Source organism: Fusarium oxysporum, chromosome IV (genome assembly GCF_013085055.1).
Source record: "Fusarium oxysporum Fo47 chromosome IV, complete sequence".
Taxonomy (NCBI): Eukaryota; Fungi; Ascomycota; class Sordariomycetes; order Hypocreales; family Nectriaceae; genus Fusarium; species Fusarium oxysporum.
This window is the reverse complement of record NC_072843.1, coordinates 4,227,528-4,247,586: the sequence shown is the minus strand read 5'-3', so window position 1 is coordinate 4,247,586 and position 20,059 is coordinate 4,227,528. Positions and strand designations below refer to the sequence as shown.

The 20,059-nt window shown below is 51.9% G+C and overlaps 8 protein-coding genes across 8 annotated transcripts; 3 read left to right on the top strand and 5 right to left on the bottom strand.

The window, feature by feature from the left end:
* Window positions 1-97: 97 nt before the first annotated feature.
* Window positions 98-3,614, bottom strand: FOBCDRAFT_318858 (P-loop containing nucleoside triphosphate hydrolase protein; the record flags this gene model as incomplete). Its single annotated transcript, XM_031178092.3, has 4 exons — window positions 98-3,250; window positions 3,301-3,420; window positions 3,470-3,509; window positions 3,560-3,614. The coding sequence occupies 4 exons, from the start codon at window positions 3,612-3,614 to the stop codon at window positions 373-375; spliced, it is 3,093 nt and encodes a 1,030-aa protein (XP_031043979.2). The 3' UTR covers window positions 98-372.
* A 967-nt stretch (window positions 3,615-4,581) lies between these two features.
* On the bottom strand, window positions 4,582-5,867 carry FOBCDRAFT_318857 (uncharacterized protein). Its single transcript, XM_031178094.3, has 4 exons — window positions 5,701-5,867; window positions 5,547-5,645; window positions 5,126-5,490; window positions 4,582-5,076 (listed from the first exon to the last, which is right to left on the bottom strand). The coding sequence occupies exons 1-4, from the start codon at window positions 5,765-5,767 to the stop codon at window positions 4,684-4,686; spliced, it is 924 nt and encodes a 307-aa protein (XP_031043981.1). The 5' UTR covers window positions 5,768-5,867; the 3' UTR covers window positions 4,582-4,683.
* A 170-nt stretch (window positions 5,868-6,037) lies between these two features.
* Window positions 6,038-9,936, bottom strand: FOBCDRAFT_222073 (uncharacterized protein). The gene is made up of 4 exons (XM_031178096.3): window positions 8,954-9,936; window positions 8,191-8,895; window positions 7,066-8,140; window positions 6,038-7,014 (listed from the first exon to the last, which is right to left on the bottom strand). Exons 1-4 carry the CDS (start codon window positions 9,659-9,661, stop codon window positions 6,329-6,331), a joined length of 3,174 nt encoding a protein of 1,057 aa, XP_031043983.2. The 5' UTR covers window positions 9,662-9,936; the 3' UTR covers window positions 6,038-6,328.
* A 1,361-nt stretch (window positions 9,937-11,297) lies between these two features.
* On the top strand, window positions 11,298-12,353 carry FOBCDRAFT_32562 (protein CGI121). The gene is made up of 3 exons (XM_059612128.1): window positions 11,298-11,672; window positions 11,742-11,864; window positions 11,922-12,353. The coding sequence occupies exons 1-3, from the start codon at window positions 11,520-11,522 to the stop codon at window positions 12,237-12,239; spliced, it is 594 nt and encodes a 197-aa protein (XP_059464763.1). The 5' UTR covers window positions 11,298-11,519; the 3' UTR covers window positions 12,240-12,353.
* FOBCDRAFT_32559 (FAD-linked oxidoreductase-like protein) lies at window positions 12,353-14,126 on the bottom strand. Its single transcript, XM_031178098.3, has one exon. It carries the CDS (start codon window positions 13,913-13,915, stop codon window positions 12,467-12,469), a length of 1,449 nt encoding a protein of 482 aa, XP_031043985.2. The 5' UTR covers window positions 13,916-14,126; the 3' UTR covers window positions 12,353-12,466.
* Window positions 14,127-15,134: 1,008 nt separating this feature from the next.
* Window positions 15,135-16,494, bottom strand: FOBCDRAFT_222066 (uncharacterized protein). The gene is made up of 2 exons (XM_059609596.1): window positions 15,738-16,494; window positions 15,135-15,477 (listed from the first exon to the last, which is right to left on the bottom strand). The coding sequence occupies exons 1-2, from the start codon at window positions 16,183-16,185 to the stop codon at window positions 15,296-15,298; spliced, it is 630 nt and encodes a 209-aa protein (XP_059464762.1). The 5' UTR covers window positions 16,186-16,494; the 3' UTR covers window positions 15,135-15,295.
* A 373-nt stretch (window positions 16,495-16,867) lies between these two features.
* FOBCDRAFT_222062 (uncharacterized protein) lies at window positions 16,868-17,851 on the top strand. Its single transcript, XM_031178100.3, has 2 exons — window positions 16,868-17,145; window positions 17,201-17,851. Exons 1-2 carry the CDS (start codon window positions 17,143-17,145, stop codon window positions 17,597-17,599), a joined length of 402 nt encoding a protein of 133 aa, XP_031043987.1. The 5' UTR covers window positions 16,868-17,142; the 3' UTR covers window positions 17,600-17,851.
* A 201-nt stretch (window positions 17,852-18,052) lies between these two features.
* FOBCDRAFT_222061 (uncharacterized protein) lies at window positions 18,053-20,026 on the top strand. Its single transcript, XM_031178101.3, has one exon. The coding sequence runs from the start codon at window positions 18,074-18,076 to the stop codon at window positions 19,937-19,939; it is 1,866 nt and encodes a 621-aa protein (XP_031043988.3). The 5' UTR covers window positions 18,053-18,073; the 3' UTR covers window positions 19,940-20,026.
* The last annotated feature ends 33 nt before the right edge of the window (window positions 20,027-20,059 follow it).

The following is a 20,059-nucleotide window of genomic DNA, read 5'->3' as shown; positions in this document are numbered from 1 at the left end:
CACTAAAACACCATCCCCACATCCGGTGTGGCGGTATGGCTTATGCTTAATCGCTTTTTCGGAAGTGAGTAAGCAGCCCATATCAATACACCAATTGCTGATCACGGAGAAAACTTGTTTCATCACTCGGGGCAGTTGATGTAAGACTTTCGGCGATAGCCTCACGCGGAATGACGAAAGAGCAATGTTCAAGTTGTGTTGATACACTAAGAATGCCACATGATACCAATCTACATAGATCATGCAAGGCCCCAAACGCCGTAGCCGTAACTCCGGGCTCATAAACAATCAAGCACGCACCCATCCAAGGCCATCGAGGCAATCTCAATCTCAATCTGTACACATACGTTTCACCCTCCTCATATCAATCGCTCATCGCAAGGTATAGCCTCTGCTGTCCCGTCGGCGATGAGCAGCTCCGCCTCCCGTACCAATGGTAATTCGTCGCGGCGCACTGCCCGCCATGCCACCCTGGGGACTTGATCCAGGGCCTTCCATTCGAGTGACTGTGTTGTTCATGTTCATGCGTCTAGCTTGACCAGGTGTCAGAGCCATGTCTATCTTGAAGTCGTTGGGGGAGCACGCCATCGGGGGGCTTCGTCTCCTCTCAGCGCTACCTCGGCGGAGTCGAGAGATACCGTTGGCGCTGCTGGCGAGGGCCGCAGGCAGACTAGGCCTGGGTCCGGTACGCTCAGGCAAGGATCCCATCGACGATACTCGCTTGGTGCTGGATGCTGTTGTACCAGCCATGATGCTCGCTCTACGAGCCTTCTCCTTCATGGCGGTTCGGAGGGCGGTCTGAAGCTTTCGGGCATCGATAGTGCTCGTCTCGGAATCAGATCCAGATCCGGGAGGGTTGTTCTCATCGTGTATCGTGGGAAGTCGTCTAATCGCTCTAGGAATACCGAGACCCGATGGCGATGGTGAGAAATTGCCACTCTTAGTAACATCCAGAGATCGCAGGGGCGGTGTTCGTTGGATATCGGGTGAAGCTTCGAGCTTGAGGGTCATGGTGGGTGCTTTGGGTGATCCATCAGCAAGGGAATGTCTAGGTCCCTTGGAAAGGAAACCGGCCTGGAACCTGCTAGGCTTCGCACCCAAGCTGCTAGCCTCGGGAATTTCGAGACTGGGGCTTGACTCCTCGACTGTTGATGTCTCGGGCTCGAGGTATGAAGGCATGATAGGTGCGACGATTGGCTTCTCGGGTGAGGGAATCGCAGGGGAGGAGTTGTACTTCTGAGGAGTTTTCGAAAAGTCCTCCAATGTGCCCTCCTCCGTCTCATCATCCCTCCATCGGACTCCACCCTTCTTCTTAGCCTTCACTGGCGTGAAGCTGACGCCCTTCTTGGAGGCTCCCAACACCTTACGTCTTCGTGGTGATCCCTTCATGGGGCTGACAGGAGCGTGGTCGCTATGCGCGGGCATAAAGTTGGGAGCCGAAACAGGCTTGATGTGCATCGCAATGGCCTTCTTGCGCTTGGGTGTGCCTCGCTTGCTGGGCGAGAAGACTTCGACAACGGGCATCGAACCATCAGGCTTGACGACCTGACCGGCCGCTGTGAAGCCGGTTTGGAGGAGACGGTTAATCATCTCCTTCGCATGAGCGACGGCTTCTTCCTCATCCATGCCGAGCGTATCGGAAAGTGATGCGAGAATGTCGAACTGCGCCGTGAGGAGCATTTGAATCATGGCAGCATCACCAGCCTTGTCCTGCTCCAAGACTTCCCCGTAGGCTTCGCGGTTGAAGTTGGCCTTGATCAGCTCAGCTTCGCGGGTCAAGTTGTCGGCTTCTCCGTTGTCAGCACCCTCGGTAGCTTGGAGTTGTTGCAAGCTGTGCGACAGAGCTGTGTCGATGGCTCGGTCCCATGCAGACTTCTCCAGCTTCTGGTGGATATGGTGTCGGCTGTTCTCTAACTCAACAAGGATACCTTGAGCCGTCCTTCGGATGGCGACAAGGTTCTCGGGCATCGCATCTTCGTCTCCTCGTTCGTCACAAACAGTATCAAATGCAGCAATCCATCCGGACAGCATACCAATGCGGCGCTCGAAAGCCTTGAGACGCTTCATGTTGGTGATACGCTCTTGACGCTCAGGAGCAGAGTTCTCGTAAGCGGTGCGCAATCGCTGAATTCCTTCCCGAGCCATGGCATCCCTCTTGTCGCATTGCTTTCGGAACTTGGCAAAGAACATAGCCTCGGCGTCCTTCTGCTGGGCCTTGAGCTCGTTGATCAAAGCCATCTGTTCGTCGATTTTAACCAAGAAGTCTTTGACGTGGCGGTTGACGTTGAAGACGTTGCGCGTCACCTTGGTCTGGATGTTCTTGGCCCGGTTGGCATATCGAAGGGTGTTTTGTGTCTCGTCGAAATGGGCGCTCGAGGGCGATACACAGACAATCATGACGGTCTTGCAGTTGCCGCCGAGGGAAAACTTGAGCAGTCGGGTAAGCTTGCTGTTTCGGTAGGGAACGTGTTGCTTTTGTCGGCGGTCGCAGAGGGCGTTGATGCAGCTTCCGAGGGCGAGGAGGGATTTGTTGATGTTGGCACCTTCAGTGAGACGCTCGCCGCGGTTCTTGGTAACGGATGCTCGTTCGGAACCAGCAAGATCGATAATGCTGAGGGTAGCCATGGTGTGAGGCTCGCTGGCACCGGCTGATCGGTCCTTTTGAGCGATGTTGATCTGAAGAACGGCGTGTGATCGGGAAGAAGTAGCGTTGGCCTCGGTAGGAGAAACTGTGCGGTATTCGTTTCCTTGGACAATCATGTCCATAACCTCCTGGACATCCTTGGGGTGATGACTCGTCAATCCAGACACAGTCACAGCCTGGTTGCTGTCCTCCCTGAGCATCAATCCACCCCTGCTCCCACCAGGAACCAACAGATCACGAATGGTCTCGTTGTAAATCTCAAGGTAGCTCAGACTCAGATCGGTCACCTTGTCTTGGCTGCGCTCCTCAATTTTCTCAAACAGTTCCTGCATGGTCATGAAGATGATACCGGGATGTTGCGATGTACCAGTGATGGTATGTGTCTTTCCACAACCTGTAGCGCCGTAGGCGAAAACGGTCGCATTGTAGCCATCGAGCACGCTATCGAGGAGGGTTCGAGTAGTGCCTTCATAGACATCGGACTGTGTTGTGTTTTCGTCGAAGACGCGGTCGAAAGCAAAGACTTGATCTTTGACCTTCTTCGATGAGGGTAGGACTGAGCGGGAGAATTTCTGTACGGGGCTGTCCTCGGGAGGATCAAAGACTCTGTATTGGGTCAGCGTTTGCGTTTGCCATAGTGGGGACGATGCGCGTACAAACAACGATCATCGACAACCTTGATAACGTTTCGAATGCCGCGTTGGTGCAGTTTTGGTGTAGGTGCGGCGGCGAGGGAGCCATCGCCGAGGAAAAGGGTTCCGTCATCGTTCTTTTGTCTGTCACGCCGTTAACAAACTTACTCCGCAATATCGGCGTATTGCTTACAGTTGCGCAGCTTCTCGAATCGTAAATGGTCGAACTCGAACTATAATAACGATCAGCTCCAGCACCGCACTCAACGAGCGCAAATCATACCAGCAACAGTAATGGAATTCTGCCCAGCAGCAGCTGAAGCGCCCATGACAGCCATGATATCCTTCTTCGCTCAATTTCCAACGTCAATGCAGTCTCAAGCTCTTCCACCTCAAGCTTTCAGTGTCGATGAACCGTGAAGCCGTTAAGAGTAAACAAAGCTTAAAAGAAAGGCACGCTCGATGCAGAGCAGATGATCATAGAAACAATGTTCGAAAATGAACTCGAACAAGAAAGAAAAAAAAATTAAAAACAAAGACGAATAGCTCTGTGTACCTGTTGTCGTTAGTTAGTAGTAGCAGACTACGAGCCGGGCGGTAGTTGTAGAGAAATCAATTCAGAGCTGCCGAGCACGGTTGTAGGTGACGTCTGGTTTGTTTTTCGACCTTTTTCGGAGGTGTTGCTGTGGTGACGCCTTAGCTCCGTTTTTATCAGGGGTTCTCTAAGTGGTATTCATGCGGGTGTTTTTGGCCCCTGGAGGTGAGGCTGGAGGAGCTATTAAACAATGAAATTTGAGTCATGTTATGGAGACATGTGCCAGGTGTTGATGGCTTATTTGTGGCTTTATTGTTGTTGACCTCAAAGCTCGAGATGCTGGTAGACCCCTGGTGATAGTGGCTAGTCCTTGCCTACCTTACCCTGTATCATCATGGCTTTTATCCTTGATAGCCAACAATACGAGGTCGTTTGAACTGCGATTACTTGTAGTCAATTAAATGAAAGCTGCTGGACTTTTTTGCGTGCTTGGAGACGTATTCATTGGCGGCGTCCCATCACCGTGGGTTATGAACCAACGTTGAGAGCTCTCACGCTGTCATGTTGAAGCCTCCACTTACAAGACCTGTCCACATGGTCATCACAATAACCAACATCCATGGATAACAACAAGGTTCACAACATATACCGCTGGTCAAAACAAAAGAGAATAAACATCGGATGACACAGGGATCATAAGTCACGTCTGAATAATTCCCACGATATCGCTGCATACTAATATCACAGTAAAAGTGGTGTTGCAACAGATCTCCGAGTAAAAATCACCATCAATTTACCATTTAGTTTACAACCTAACGCCTACCATGCAACAAAAATACCCCAATTCACAAGAAATAGTGACAACATCCCACCTAACTCACAGTCTCCGGTACAAACGCATACCGCGGTAGCATCGACATCCTCTCCTCGGGACTAATCTCTGCATCATCGTAGAACATCCTCGCCTTCTTCTCCTTCTTCTTCTTGTCGCCACCTTCTTCCTCCGCCTTAGTCGCTGCTGGCTTGATACCCGCTTCGGCCATACGGATCATCTGATCAATATCGTCACCGGCACCACCGTTCCAAGATCCGCCTTGCGTCGGCCGCTGGGGTAGACCAGCTGCCGTGGGGAGCGCGCCGGATGATGGACGTGCGGGGAGGTTGTTGGCGGAGAAGGCGTAGGGCTGGGCTGGGTTGGGGGGTTGTACGGGATAGCCTTGTTGTTGGTCGAAGGATACTTGAGGAGGGGTCTGGTAAGAGCCGTTCTACACATATTAGCATAATTCAAACGAACCGTAGAAGTGAAATACTCACGAAAGGAGCTTGCGGTTGCGTCTCGGTATTCGCAGCCGCAGCGGGATCAACACCTCCATTGGCAGCGATCTCCTGCTTCCTCTTTCGAAACTCAGCCAATCTCTGCTTCAGCTCCTCCGGCGACTCAGTCTTGATCTTCTTTTGCGCATGTCCCTGTCCCGGTAGCGGGTTTCCCGTCGCGATCTGTCTGTCCTTCTGCGCCTGCTGAAAGTTCTGTAGGATGCGGTTGCGGTGCTGATCGAGCATGTCCTGGGGGATACCCTCCATGCCAAAAATCTCCACCTCGAGACCTTGTCTGCTCGGAAGCGCGTTCTCGACCTGTGTGAGGTTTTCTTTGTGGACTTGATTCATATGCACGGAGAGACCTGTGGCGAAAGCTGTCAGCGCGGCTTTCGTGGAATTCAGATGATTGGAAACGTACCTCCTGCTGTGTTGAGACGACGACCACAGCGGTCGCATTTGAAGTGCTTTGCCTTCTGGTGAGAGATGAGAAGCTTGAGATCTTCGAAATCACGCTCGCCTGTGATAGGAATGTTAGCATGGAGTGATCAGAGCGCAAGCCGCAGGATTCGTACAGTAGTAGCACCAGGGTCGACTGAGGACCTCCTCGATGTCAGCGTGACCGCGTCGCTTCTTGCCCATCTTGTTACTGATGTCGGATGTGTGTTACAAGTCGATAGGGATAATGCGCGATCAATTCGAGCGCACAGAGGTTCCTGATAATTGTCGAATCGCAATATCTTGGACGTGGAGCTTAGAACTGAACGCGACTCGAAAAAGAGTGGGTAGCTTCGTCGGAGAAGCTCCGGTTAAAAAGAGCGGATGCCTCAACACCAAGCATCAATGATGGGACATGTTAGACTTTGCCATCACGAGGATAACTTTTTCAGAGTTCCCATCTTGAAAGTGAAAGATTACGTGTAGCAGTTTTGCATGTAGCGAAATGTGATGTGTGTAGTAATTATACATTGATTATGTACGTCTATAAGATCAAGTAAATATTTATATCGCAGAAGCTAAATCAGCATCATCCAAACTCATCTCCCAATGCCAGAATGCATATTTTTTTTGAACCATCCAACCCACCAATACATATTTCATCAGTCCCTTTCGTTGAAGCGCCTTTTTGAATCATCACGATTCTTGTCCATTACAAAAACTCCCCAGTCAGAAAACGCCCCAGTGAATGCTCCTCCGTCAAAATCAAGATCCGTTTGGCGCCACCTGGTCAAAAATTATCAGCGGCCACTGGCCTCCCTGCTGAATGCTGTTGATGTCATTTGCCGAAGGGCTGGATGTGACGCCCGGGACGCCCGCACCTGTCGAGGCGTCTCGTGTACTGCCTCCGAGCGTCAAGAGTGTCGATGCGCTGAAGCGATCTTGCGTGTCAGCGATGGCCGATGTCCAGTCGTGCCAGGTGTTTCCGCGGCTCTGCCACATCATGTCGGGCTGAGGCGCGACCTGGGGAGGCTGTGAGAATGCGAGCATTGGGTTCACTTGCGCCACAGATGACGGGAGTGCCGATGTGGTAGCTGCGACTGCAGCTTGTGCAGATGTGTTGTAGAACATGGCACCAGTGTCGTAAGTTGGAGGTGCCATGCTGTCTTGTGGGTGATCATTGTAGGCGAGTGTTGGGTAAGGAGTCTGACCGTCCAGGTCGGACTCGGGAAAGTAGCTCTTGGTAGATGGGACTTCACTTTGAGCCCCTCCACTGGTGGGTGCGGACTGGGCCTGAGAAGATGGGTAGCTTGAGGCTGGTTCCTGTTTGACCTCCGGTGTGGTAGAAGGCTGAGCACTCTTTGTCTCCTTGTTGCGCATATCATGGTCGATCCACGCAATCGTGCGGTCAATGATGTTTCCAATTTCAGTGGCAATGCTAGAATCCGAGCCTGTCGTATTGTTAGGGCTGACTGATTTGCGAACTAAGGACTGGAACTTACCGAGAAGAGAGCCAACTTCCTCAAGAATGCCGATCCAACCGTCCATCTCCTCCCGCAACGTGGCAATGGCCTCTGGAGTCGTTTCAAAACGTTTCTCCCACATGGCAGCCAACATGGTGAAGGTGCCAGCTGTGTACATCGAAGTCTGGTACCATGTCGTATCAAGGCACTTGCACTTCTGGATCTCCATTTGACAGTGAAGCATTTGGCGCGAAACATCCTCGCAGATGGCCATGTTCTCAGCCATCATGGCCTTGTCGCTGGTCATGGCGACTGAAGGATGTCGCAGGCAAAGACGGAACTCAAGCGCCCACGTCTTGGCGTAGACAGCTGCCAGACGGGTTTGCTCGGTCTGCTCAGAATGGTCAATCACCATGTGGCCAGGGAGCTCGTCCTCCCACTTCTTGATCTGAGCCTCAAGCGCCCTGACGATGCTGACATAGTTTCGCGCATCCCGTCGAACACTGTAGATGTTCGAGTACATTTCCATGTAAATGGGAATGATCTTGAAGCTCATGATACCTGGCCAGTAAGGGCAAGGAATATCGCGGGATGTGTCGACGCCTTCATCCGAAAGAAGCTCATCAGCGATAGGCTCGGGAAAGCCGACGTCAAATTCCTCAACGGTGATAGGCATCGGCCGGCCACGACGTCCAGTAACAGCAATGTAGACAGTCATGATGACCCAGAAAGCTCTCTTGCGAAGCTCATGTTGAAGATTGTTGGGCTCGCCTGGCTTTCTTGACTCTCGGTGCAAATTCAATTCAAGTGCGCGCTGAAGGGCAAGGTTGGCGACGATTGAAACAACACCGGGCTTGGGGAAAGCTCTGGTATGCTTGACGACCATGGCCATGGCCTGGACCGAAGCCAGGTCTCGGGTGCATGTCAACTCAAAGAACTTGCTGAGCGCAAAATGGTAGTGACTGTTGGATCGCTCATTCATTTGAGCGCGCTGGTCAACCTGCTGCCAGTTTCTTGTGCCATACTGGAAGCAAATGATGGCGAAAACCATGTGCACTGTAACAAGCTCCGCCACTGAAGGCTCAAAATTAGGTTCATCGTACATGCGGGTCAACTGTATGGCTGTTAGCGATTAAGCTTAGAGGATGGTGAGACAACACTTACCAATCGCATGAAAGAAGGCTTGTGGAGGACTGGAAGGAAAGCGGAGAAGGTCATAAAGTACCACTCGGCGTAGGTGAAGGCATCTTCGCGCGAAGGCATCTCAGCCTGCATGGGAGGATTGACTCTCATGATGGATTGGAGGAAAGATTGCGGGGACTTGTTGTACGATGGCGCCACCTTGCCATCGACCGGAGGCTCCTCCGCATCTGGTGGCTCAAACGACGCGAGGTCGACTGTCATCCCTAGAATTGACAATCGCGTACCCCCGATTGAACTGAGAGGAGCACTGTCCATTCCAACACCAAGATGATTCTCATGAGGGCGGGACTCTAATGTGCGAGGGAAGCTGGGAGACAGGCTGGGGGCTGATCCAGAGTCCTTGAACAATGCGCTGCCGACTTGAGACCATGTTTCGCCAGTCTTTGGGTCAGGAATTGGGTTGCCCATATCATCAAAGTTTGAGTCGGAGGGGCACTGTGCATAAGGTGACCACTCCCAGGGCTTGACTTCGACGCCCTTGTTGTCGAGGAGCTTCTCAAGATCGCGAATATGGGAGAGCATGTCGCTCTTTTCCCTCTCCAACTCCTGCATGTATCCTCTTCGCTCTGTGCGCCCTGTCACGCGATCTGTAACATAGCATTCAAGGTTCTGGTTGGTGCAGTGGGAGCAGCCTTCTGGGAGTGCATCGCATCGAATCTTTCGAACCTGTAATTTTCGCGCGGTTAGCATGTTGTGAGAGCATGACCTGAGATTCATGACATACCTTGCATCTGTCGCAAGCTTGACCAGTGCGTGTATAAGACTGTAATCGGTTCTTGACAACGCTGGAGAAGTCGTCCGGGCCACGTTCTAGCCTGGGAAGCTTGACTTTGCCGGGAGCTTGAATCGTGCCATCATCTTCGCCATTGCTAGCAGCCCGCTTGGGAGGTCGTCCTGGCATCTTGGACTTGATGCGCGGGGAGATGCCCCTCGACGAAGTAGGTGAAGATCTCGCCGAAGAAGTAGCGGAAGGCGAAGCGCTCTTGCTGCTGGTGCTCGTGCAAGAGGCGGTGCTGGCCTTTGTCCTGGCCGTGCAACGAGATGTCGTGGCAGGCTGGCGCGGGCGGCGCCCAGTGGGTTTTGCTGAAGTCGCAGTCGCAGGGCCTTTTACAGCGGCGTGAGAAGGGTTGCAGCTATAGGCAAATGTATCAGGAGCCCAGGCGAGGGCAGGGTAAGATCGGGCGTCGAAGGGCCAGTAGAGGGGACCTGGGCCTGGCTGCGACGTCAACGACAACGACGTGGGAGTGGAAAAGTTGACGATGGAGGAATTGAGGTTGCGCTGGGATATGGCCTCCATCATACTGGTCTGGGAACGAGGCCTCGAGCTTGGGCTTGCTGGGGCTCGTGCTTGTGGTGCCGCTGGTGCTGGTGCTGCCGGTACTGAGAATGGCACTGTACAGGGGAGGGGCTTAGCGGGGAATGCGCTGTGCATTAGCGGCCTTCCGGGTACGGGGGACTCGACACTGGGTGGAGGCGAAGGTGTAGGCCTCGACGAACCCCAGTGGACGTATGTGACGTGAAGACTGACGAGGAGCGGATCTGGATATGAGACTGGACGAGAGGGAGGGAGGGGACAGATGGGATGATTTGCTTGTGATCTGTGGAAGAAATGGTCTAGACTCTAGTGGCTGTAGAAAATCACCTGTTCTTCTGCGTATATTGAAGATCTCGAACAGTCAATGCAATTGTATATGGTAAAGTATGCACAGTTATTGTATGATGGATCAAGCAGGGATAAGGCTGGTGAACGTCTGGTCTTATAAGCAAAGAGATCTGGTGGATGTCTTGAGGTTGTAACCATCCATCCATCCTTAGTTCACATCTTAGCTTGGCGAGTTAAAATAGATACACCAACCTTACCAACCCTTACAGTACTAACAGATCTGTCCCGGAGTTGGCGTTCAACAGAATTATTCCCATCGTCAACCTCTCTTTGCACGGAAAGCCCGCATCTCGCTGAGGAAAGCACAGATAGGTTCTCTCTATCAAATATGGAAGATAACTCATCCGGAGACGAGATATCGTCAGTGTCTGAGGAACGGAGAGTCCTTCTAGAAGAATACCGGTAGACTGGGAGAGGCAGCCACGATAACGTGAGTGTTGGATGAATTCTCCGTAGTCCAGAGTATGACATCGGATCTACTCACAGGGCCAGGCCAGCCAGGCCAGAGTTTCCCACAGAGGCGCTGCAAGGGGAGACGTCTCCACCGTGGCCGTCTAGACCGTGGTCTTTTTCTGGGCAAGCCACGAGATTTCTTGGGAGAAGATGCCATACAAGCACAATGATGCTGTGGCTGAAAGAGACAAGGTCAACCTCGGCGGTACCGTAAGAAATTCGACCATGACGATTCATCACCCAGCGCAAAAATGTCAACAGAAAACGAGCTGATGAGCGGAGCCTGGGGAAGCCAAGACTGGGCAAATCTTGGGAAACTCGTATCATTATGATTTGCATGCAACCTAGACGAATGAAACCATTGATGGAACTGCAACCCTCCTGCCGGTACCGAAGAGCCAAGACGAAGCCAGACCAGACCTGTTCAGATTAGCGGTTCTTTTGATTGACTTTATGGTTATGTCGGTGCCTTGCTGATCAGGTTCATGCTTTCAGCCTCCACTGTCAGCCTTCAGGTTGGGCTGCCAAGATGTTGATGATCCCGTTCCCGCTACAGACGGCATATGTCTGTCAACCCTGATGATGGTGGCGCCGGCCTTGTATCGGAGATACTCAATGGTGAAAGATGGCCACGATCATTTGAACGACGTGGACAAAACGGATGAGGCGATTGAGTCTGACTTGTTACCGAACGACGTGGAAAACGTTTAGCCATAGCAATTGATGAATGGTTATAGACATGATCCCAACATACTCTGTACGTAATATATCGAGGTCGGCTTCTCCTCACTTCGTGACGCGTTGCAGCATCAAAATCGAGTTATCGTAGTGTCACAGGCGAGCGTCATATGGAATATACAGTACGAACACAGTATCACAAACATGTGACGACCCTTGACATGCCCCGCTACCAATTGCACAGCCCATCCCTAGATCTCACTCTTTTTTACCCCTCCACACTAAACTAAACCCAAGATCGAAACTGCTCAAACCACCATCACAACGTTACGCACTACCCTTATCCCTAAGAGAAAATTAAGTTACGGAAATCAGCAGATTTTCCTAAACGAACTTTTGTCCATATTCCACTACCAAGAGTTCCAGGTGCTCTTTCTCACTGCCAAGCCAACTACAACGGCTCTATCGGCTCCCAGGCCCTGGTCAGCAAGCAACAATGGCTCTCGAAACAGTTTCTCTCGAACACCTGCCAAACTCGCACAAGGTCTACTTTGCCCTGTTCCGTGACGTACAGAATGCGGCCTTTTTGCACCAGCAGCTGCTTGCTCGGAACCCCCAGTTCGAGTACGCCTTCATTGATGCCTCAGTGGTGAGTTCCGCGCGGAGTACCCGACTTGGGTATAGGGCAGTTTCCATTAATACGGAGGATCATCACCAGGTTGTCTCACGGCTTCAATTATTATCCGCTGTGTTTAAGGCTACGTCGACGGCTGTGAATGGCGCTCTCAGGACTCCAAACATTCACTCCGAAATTGTCTGTGCTATGAGTTCTTCTAATAACGTAATATGACCCCTTGTTCCGAGATGTCTTCGTTTGAGGCTGACATTTCATGCTCAGATTGCTGATGCCTATCGTCGATATGGTATCTCTCCTTCTACCAAAGACCTCATCGTTGTCAAGGTCACATTCCCTGGAGAAGATGGTGTTGAGCCCTTGACACATGACCAGATTTGGGAACATCTCAAGACCAATGTTGAGGGAGAGGCTTTATCCATCACAGATGACCAGATCTCTACCACCACTGACGTACCAAAGGTGCGCAAGTACTACAAGTTGAATGGACTCAAGTGGATGGATGATATCCAAGATGAAAAGGTCAAGCAGAAGGAGATCGAGTCACTCGTCATCGGCGCAATGGCTCTAAGGGGTGTCTGAAGCACAATACCAAGTCAAAGCTTCACAATCAATCAAATAATCATCGTTAAAGACTAAAACGTAAGTCATTTCTTCATCTATGCTTGATCTATCTCGGATATTGAGATGCTAGACGCCCTGGACTCCTGATCGCTACCCATGATGCAAAACAAAAGAAACATAAAGACATGATATCAAGTTCTTTTCTCTTCCCTCTTCCCTTTTTATTTTTTGTTCCTTTTACTTCTTTAAGCCAAGCCGACGGCGCTCTTGCATCGTCGGACAAGCTCGGCCCAGAGAGCATCCCGGCTGCCCCTGGTTCGCTGGACGGCATCCTTGTTCTCGTGTGCGCGTCGGAGGAGGTACTTCATGCACTCGCCAGTGGTTCCCCAGACGAGGTACTTGTAGGCGGGCAGAATCTTGGTCTTGTCAGACTGGCCAGCCTCGACAAGCTCGCAGCTGACCTCGTCAGCCATGCCCTGAAGTTGGGCGAAGGCAATGTCGGACTTGGCTCGGCCGGCCTCCATGATGGCGCGGCTTCGTCGCACGGACTCGGCGTTGTGAGAGGCGACGACAAGGCTGGCAGCGGGGTACTCCCCGGAACCCTTGACGTCAATGTTCCACTCGCGGGTGAGGACGCTGGCAGCGAGGGAGTCGAAGCAGGCATCGGTCTCCTCCTTGGTGTCATGGAAGAGCTCGCGGGGGTCGGAGTTGAGATAAGCGCCACGGACAAGCTTGACACCGAGAGCAAAGTTCTCGATTTGGGCGAGCTTCAGGTGGTTGGAGAGAACCTCGGGGCACTTCTTCTTGTAGGCTTGGTAGGTACCAAAGATAACAGCCTCGCCAAGTCCCTTGTTGTACTTGCGGGTGAACTCGAGAGTCCAGTCGTCAATGCCGTCCTGGAGCATGTCCTGCTCGGCGTCGAAGAGGAGGCGGACACCTCGCTCGTGGGCAAGCTGGCAGATGGAGTCGATGGCCTTGTACATGGCGGGGCTGGGAGGCAGACGGTCCTTGAGCTGGTAGAGAGCGATGCTTCCGGCGCCAGTGAACTTGAGGGCGACAAAGTCACCAGGCTCAGCAAGTCGGACAGTCTCGAGGGTGCCTCGGGCCCAGGGAAGAATTTCGTTCTGAATGCACTCGTCGGTCTCCATGGCACCGTTCTTCAGACCTTCGCCCTCATCCTTGGTGAGGACAACCTCCTTGGCGTAGTTCAGAATAACACCAGTGAAACCAATGTTCTTGAGTCCATCGATAGTCTTCTTGATCTCTGGTGACTTCTCGCCTGCGCAGAACTGAGCGTAAAAGGTCTTCTTGAGGAAATATCGCAGAAGAGGGTTCTTGTCGGGGTTGAGCAGAGGGTTGGTGGTGTTGGCCAGAATACCCATGACGTGCAGTGAGGGAGGTAGGAGCAGAGGCGAGGAGGAGACGGTCATAGTGGCGAGAGATCGGAGAATCATGATGAGAGGAAGGACGGAGAGAGGTGCCTTGCTGGGAGCGATGGGAGGAAGAGGATCGGGGATTTGCTGCTGCCCGACGATGGTATTTGTGCGTCGCTCAGAGGAGTGGATGTGACGGCGGGCGACCATGTTGGTCTTTGTGATGGTGAGGCATGGTCGGAGAGTGTTGATGGTGATGGCGTTGGATGCAGTCGCCCAGCGAAGGGGCTGGGCAGTCCCTCGCCGAAGGGCCGAGCTCATTATATGAGATGTGTGTGTGGTGTTGAGTTGAAGGTCCTAGGTTGGTAGTTGAATGGAGATGCTGGATCAGTATGGAGGGATCCAGATGGTGATTGTGTTGGTGTTAGGTTTGGTTTACGGGGCGATGATGCAAGATAAGTCAAGTTAGGTTCTATCTGGTTGAGTTTGTGGAATGGGCAAACGGGTGGCAGAGAGCTTATTATATCCATCTCAGAGGGCAGTGACTATCAGTGTCGGTTGACTGCGGTGCTTCGCTTGGTGACTCTGGTCTGTGCCTGGGGCGTGTGAGGGAGGTGGCGCTATCTCCAGCCCGACAATCCATATCTCCCTTGCCCTGTTTGTTTAGCCTTCCCCCATTCCACAGCAGAAAGAAAAAAAGGCCAATTCTTCTTCGCCATTTATCTCCAGCTTGCTCCAGTTGAACTAGTCATTCATGGTCATGTTTACGCTATACCAAGGGGCCCCCCGGTCCTCCGCAGAGGCCGAGCCAGACCGGCCCGTGACTATCAAAATGCACTGCAGGCGAAGGGAAAAAAGAAAAAGGACCCAGCTGTACGGAGCTTATCAGCCGTCACGTGGCTCATTTTAGCTTCTGCATCACCACAATGGCCGAAAGTAGCCGTTGAGGGGCGTGGGGGGTGCAAGCCCACGATAATTGGGGAGATTAGAATGGAAGCTGGGGATTTGGTTTCTGTGATTGCCGCAACAGGCCGCGATCCCAGTAAATACGTGTTATGTAATTGGTGACACTGGCAAAGCTAGCAGCACAGGGCATTGTGGGGAAACCTTGGAGATGCATCACCAGCATTCTCTTAACTGTTTTGAGATTGACAGTGTTGGCTTGTGCTGAGACCTGAGACGTCTTGTGACTTATTTTGATGACGATATGTCCGTGTCTCTTACTTTCATAGCCAACTTCCATTGTTGGTCAATGATGTGCAAGGGGGCTGAGGATGATGTGTCGTTGCGGTTCGGTACTCTAGATAAGGCGATATGGATAAGATATGCCGACATCCAATCCAATGGATGACGAATGGGGCTCTGCTACCGTATCTCAATGGCCTGGAACTGAGAGAGAGAAAAATATTCGATCTCGCTAGAAGCCTTCTGCAGCGTTTGCTTATCGATGATGTCTCCATAAATGACCGACCAAAGCCGCTGGCCCTGGGCTGGTCTACGGGAGAGGCGTTTACCTAGAGAGTCCTAAATTCGGAGGGCCCCGATAACAAACGACACTAGCATATTTTTTATCTCTGAATTGATCTTGCACCATGTTATTCCCCTGTGCTGGTCTCTGGTCAGTGCGATAAGTTATGAACCATTGACCAAGTCGTGATATATCTACATTTTGTATATTGTACATAGAAGAACCCAATTACATCACAATGCTGGACGAGCATCATCATCTTCCCTTGTATTTGACCTCCGACCTCGCAAGAACTCGACATACCCGATCGGTCTGCCTCGGGCTAAGCCAAGCACATCTTGAATCCCACCGTACGCAAGGCCAAACAACAACCCGTATCGCGCGGTCCGGGCGGCGGTTGTGAGTGACAGGCGATCTAGATGCAGACGCCGAATATCGGCGCTTGTTAGCTCATCTCTTTCTGCCGCCTGCGCTGTAAAGTAATGTAATGTAAAAGAAACCCCTGCTCCACATCATGCAATGCCTGCAATATCTACCCGTCGCTTTCCATCATCAAAGCTCCCAAAACGCCATGCATTCCCCATATGGGGTTTTGCGCAATACCGTTTCCCTTAGTCAAGCCGAGGTCTGAAGAGATAACCTACAGAGAAGGAGAGAAAAGAATTGACCACTTACGCCAAAGAGAAAACGCGCCGGCGACTGTAAGCGTAGCTATCGTCGTAGAAAACATGTCGCTCGCCCCGCGATATCGATCGACCGTGCTCTCAAGCGACAAGGCCAGGAAGCTCCAGAAGCCCGTCTTGAGACCCATGCGGAAGCCCTCTCGTATGCCGCCCTGCATGGCGTGGTAATTCTTGCTCTTGTGGTAGAAGTACCACCCTGTCGTCGTGTCGGGCATCTTGTGCGCATGCTCCGCCCGAAACCGTAGCTGCGCCATCTGTCCGCCCTGCGTCGCACCAAGCGAGAAGCCCACGACTGCTGACGAGATTGTTCCCAGCATGAGCCGCATTGGCGTCGCGATGGACAGACGCGGGTTCGTGTCCTGGGGAAAAGTTAGATCTGAGGGCATTGGTGCCCCGGGCCGGGGTGACGGCGCCAGGGTCGGCGACGGAGCGGCGGCCATTGTAGTGAAGCTGGGAATATCTTGTTTCTAGGCTGTGCTTCTGTTTTCAGAGAAGGCCGAGATTGTCGCGAGGCTCTGCGGCTGGTGGAGTCTCGTCTCGGTGGTGGGATGCGGAGAACGAAAGACCGGCCGGAGTTTGCAATCCCGGCGGTGGATGCTGGTTTTTTTGGCGCCGCTTGGAGTGGGTAATGAAGAAGAGGGGTTGCGCTTGGGGTTGGAGTTGGTAATAAAAAGATGACAAGCGAAGGCCCGATAGAGATATGTTCTTGTATCGTGAGATTTGAATATGTAATTGAATTGACTTCGCTTCGATGCTTGCCTGATGCGAACTTGAGGCTCATGTCATGATGGACAGTGCGCTCATGCATTAGTACAGTATTCACGCACGGTCTGTGTCTGTGTTCACATGGAGCTCGAAATGCAAGGTTTGCAGTCGTCAAAATGTTTGGGAATTCAAATGGCCAGTTTCAATACTCCAAGACAAATTCCATGGAGTTGACCAGTTCTCAGAGAGTGAATTACAGTTACTCATTTCCTCGAGTCAATGGTTGCTTCGGCCCTATGGCTGGCCAGATGATTCTTTTGGCATCCATTTTCAGTGCCTGTTCCAGGGTAGCATTCGGCTTCTAGAAGCTGTCACTTTATGCCTTGCTTTCGTTCCTGGATCTTGTTGCTGAGCTGTCACAAATCCTTGAAGATGACGTATCGATAGTTTAGTTCTTATAGGACAGCGTTTCTACACACCATCGTAAGCTGGGATATCCATACGTCTTGATGGAGTGACAGCGTTCAAATCCTGCCTGTGTCCCTCCATCTACGCGCTCTCACGTGATGTCGCGCCGAGCTGAGCCGCGATTCGCCCCGCCGTTCAAAGCCTCAATGCCCCTCATGAAGAACAGAGAGAGGCAGCTTTAAACTCTGACGTCTTCCTCAAACCTTCGAAACAAGATCGACAAAATGGTACTACACAGATCGACTTACTTCCTAACGCCTTTCGATACTAACAATACCCCAGACTGACGTTGATGACGCAAACATCTCGGTGCGCTTCAAGCACGGCATCCATACCATCTACCTCTTCATCGACGCTCTCGCCCCCTTCTCCAGCGCCGCCACTGAACTCCTCAATGTTCTAATCGAACGGTACCCCGATGGTCTTACCAAGTCGCTTGGCTCTTCCGAGAAGACTACCTTCGATACAGACTCGACTCTGGCCTTTGGCGCATTAAAGACGCCGAATGACCCCTCGAGCGGGTGGGTTAAACTCAAGACGGGTGATGGGGAGAAGACACCGACAGCGTTGGGACTGAAGAACAATAGTCTTCTTGCGTTTGCGGTGCTGGATGAGGAGGGTGATGCGCCAGAGTTTGAGGTTGAGTGGCCAAAGGAGGATGAGGAGCTGTATGAGGAATGATTTAGGGGCGAATCTCCAGATCCACGCGAAGTCGACTACATTTCTGCGACGGCGTACTGTCTCCCCTTGATGCCGGGCGGAAGATACACCTACGATCGAGGCTGGCGTCGAGAACCGCGCCTGAGGACTACACCACGGAGCTCTCATGGAAGGAACATAGTCGTACGACGCCTTACTGGGCCTGCAGAATTACTGAGAAGATGTGAAAAGAAATATTAAAGTAGATACCCAATTGAACGCTTTACATGACGACCAACAAGGATGAACTGAGCTTGGGTAAAGATCATCGGGGTAGGTAACATTGCAGGCCAAAGCATCTGGGTCGCATTGATCGAAATATCACGACGCCACCACTTATAAAATCAAGCATATTTTTAAAAATAGAGGAACTCGCCATTGTTTCAATTCCGTCTTACATGACTCGTTGAATCAATGATGCGGCGTTGCTCTCCCTGAAAAAGGGGTCCTTGTCGCATGACTAAGCCATTTAAACTTCATGTGTTGTCAATTCTCCAGGGGTACAGTACCTTAAACCAGGGACCAACACCAACTCTCCTTTCCACGACCAAACCTTTGCGCCGCTCCCAACAACGTCCCGTTGGCCTTTTTAAAACACCACCGACGTGGCTTGCGCATGAGGTCGACTACATGAAAGTCGTGGCTTTTCTCCGCCATGGCCTGGGCCTACTGGTGCCGCTCTCGATAGCCTTCACAATCTACCTCTACATCTTCCCTATCGTTCAAGGATGCGCATTCCCCGTCGAGTCGAGAGATAGTCAGGAGGCTTATGACTTGACCAAGAAGTTCCACTGGCCTTCGAAGCCGACTGCGGACGATCATGCTAAGCTTGCGCCTTTTCGACTCCTTGCGCTGGGAGATCCTCAGCTAGAAGGTGATACCTCGATTATCACGAACTACCTGGGCACTTTTCCTCATGTGCAGAGTGTTTTCAAGCATGTGACGTTTCAGACGACGCATTGGTGCTTCCGCGAGCGAGTGCGAAAGATCATACACGATATTGTCGATATAATCATGGAGGATCTTCCCTACTACCTCATGTCGCAGCGCAAGCGGTTCGATCTATGGGGTAACGACTTTTACCTGGCGCATATCTACCGTCAAGTCAACTGGTGGTCGAACCCTACCCATGTATCAGTACTGGGCGATCTTGTCGGTAGTCAATGGATCGACGACAAGGAGTTTGAGAAGCGAGGCCGACGATTCTGGAACCGCGTGTTCAAGGGTACCGAGAGATTGTCCGACGAGCTGGCGCAAACTCCGAGTAACGATTACAACATTTCTGGCGTTTTGGATGGTAGCGATGAAGCCAAGCTCTGGAAGAAGAGAATGCTTAATGTGGCAGGAAACCACGATATTGGATACGCTGGAGATTTGACCGAGGAGCGATTGGAGCGCTTTGAACGAGTTTTTGGAAAGGCGAACTATGAGCTGCGGTTCGAGTTGCCCATCACAGATCCCGAGACGATAGCTACGATGTACTCTGATTCCAACCCCGAGTCGAAACGAGTCATTCCCGAGCTTCGCATTGTTGCTGTCAACGATATGAACCTTGATACACCGGCGAAGTCTCTTCCTTTACAGGATGCGACGTACGGCTTCATCAACAACGTCATCTCGTCCGCAGGGTCCGTTCAATACCAGGGTCAATTCACTCTGATCCTCACGCATATCCCAATGTACAAGCCCGCAGGCATCTGCGTTGACGCTCCCTTCTTCGACTTCCATACTGCAGCAGACGGCGGAGGTCTCAAGGAGCAAAATCAACTCAGCTCTGATGCCAGCCGAGGTTTCTTAGAAGGAATCTGGGGCATGAGCTCAAAGAGAACTGCACCAGGCGGTGGCTACGGCCGCGCAGGTCTAATGCTCAACGGCCACGATCACGCCGGCTGCGACACGTACCACTACATCAACCAAACAAACGGCACAGATCCCTCCCAGCGTCAATGGGAAGTAAAAACCTGGTCCGACGCACAAGATCTGAAAATCCCAGGCACCGATGGCATACCGGGCCGACGCGAGATCACAGTCCGCAGCATGATGGGCGACTTTGGCGGAAACGCCGGTCTGCTGAGTCTCTGGTTCGACCAGGAATCTTGGGAGTGGAAGTATGAGTACGCCACGTGTCCGCTGGGAAGCCAGCACTTCTGGTGGTTCGTGCACATCTTCGACTTTATCGTGCTGGTATGGATGCAGTCGTACGCTGTGCTCTCTGTGATGGAGGCTTATGGTGTTGATGTGGACGGGCCGTTTTGGAGGGGCGTGTCACGGATGAAGGATTTTGTGCTGCGGCGGAAACAAAGTGTCAGTGATAAGAAGTAAAACTATTTGGATAAAACGATGTTTGGGTTAGTGATATTTTCTTCATAGAATACAAAGCGTTCTGATTTCGTAATTTGATATGGGCTTCGCCTGGGATTACCGTTCGGTGAATTATGGTGG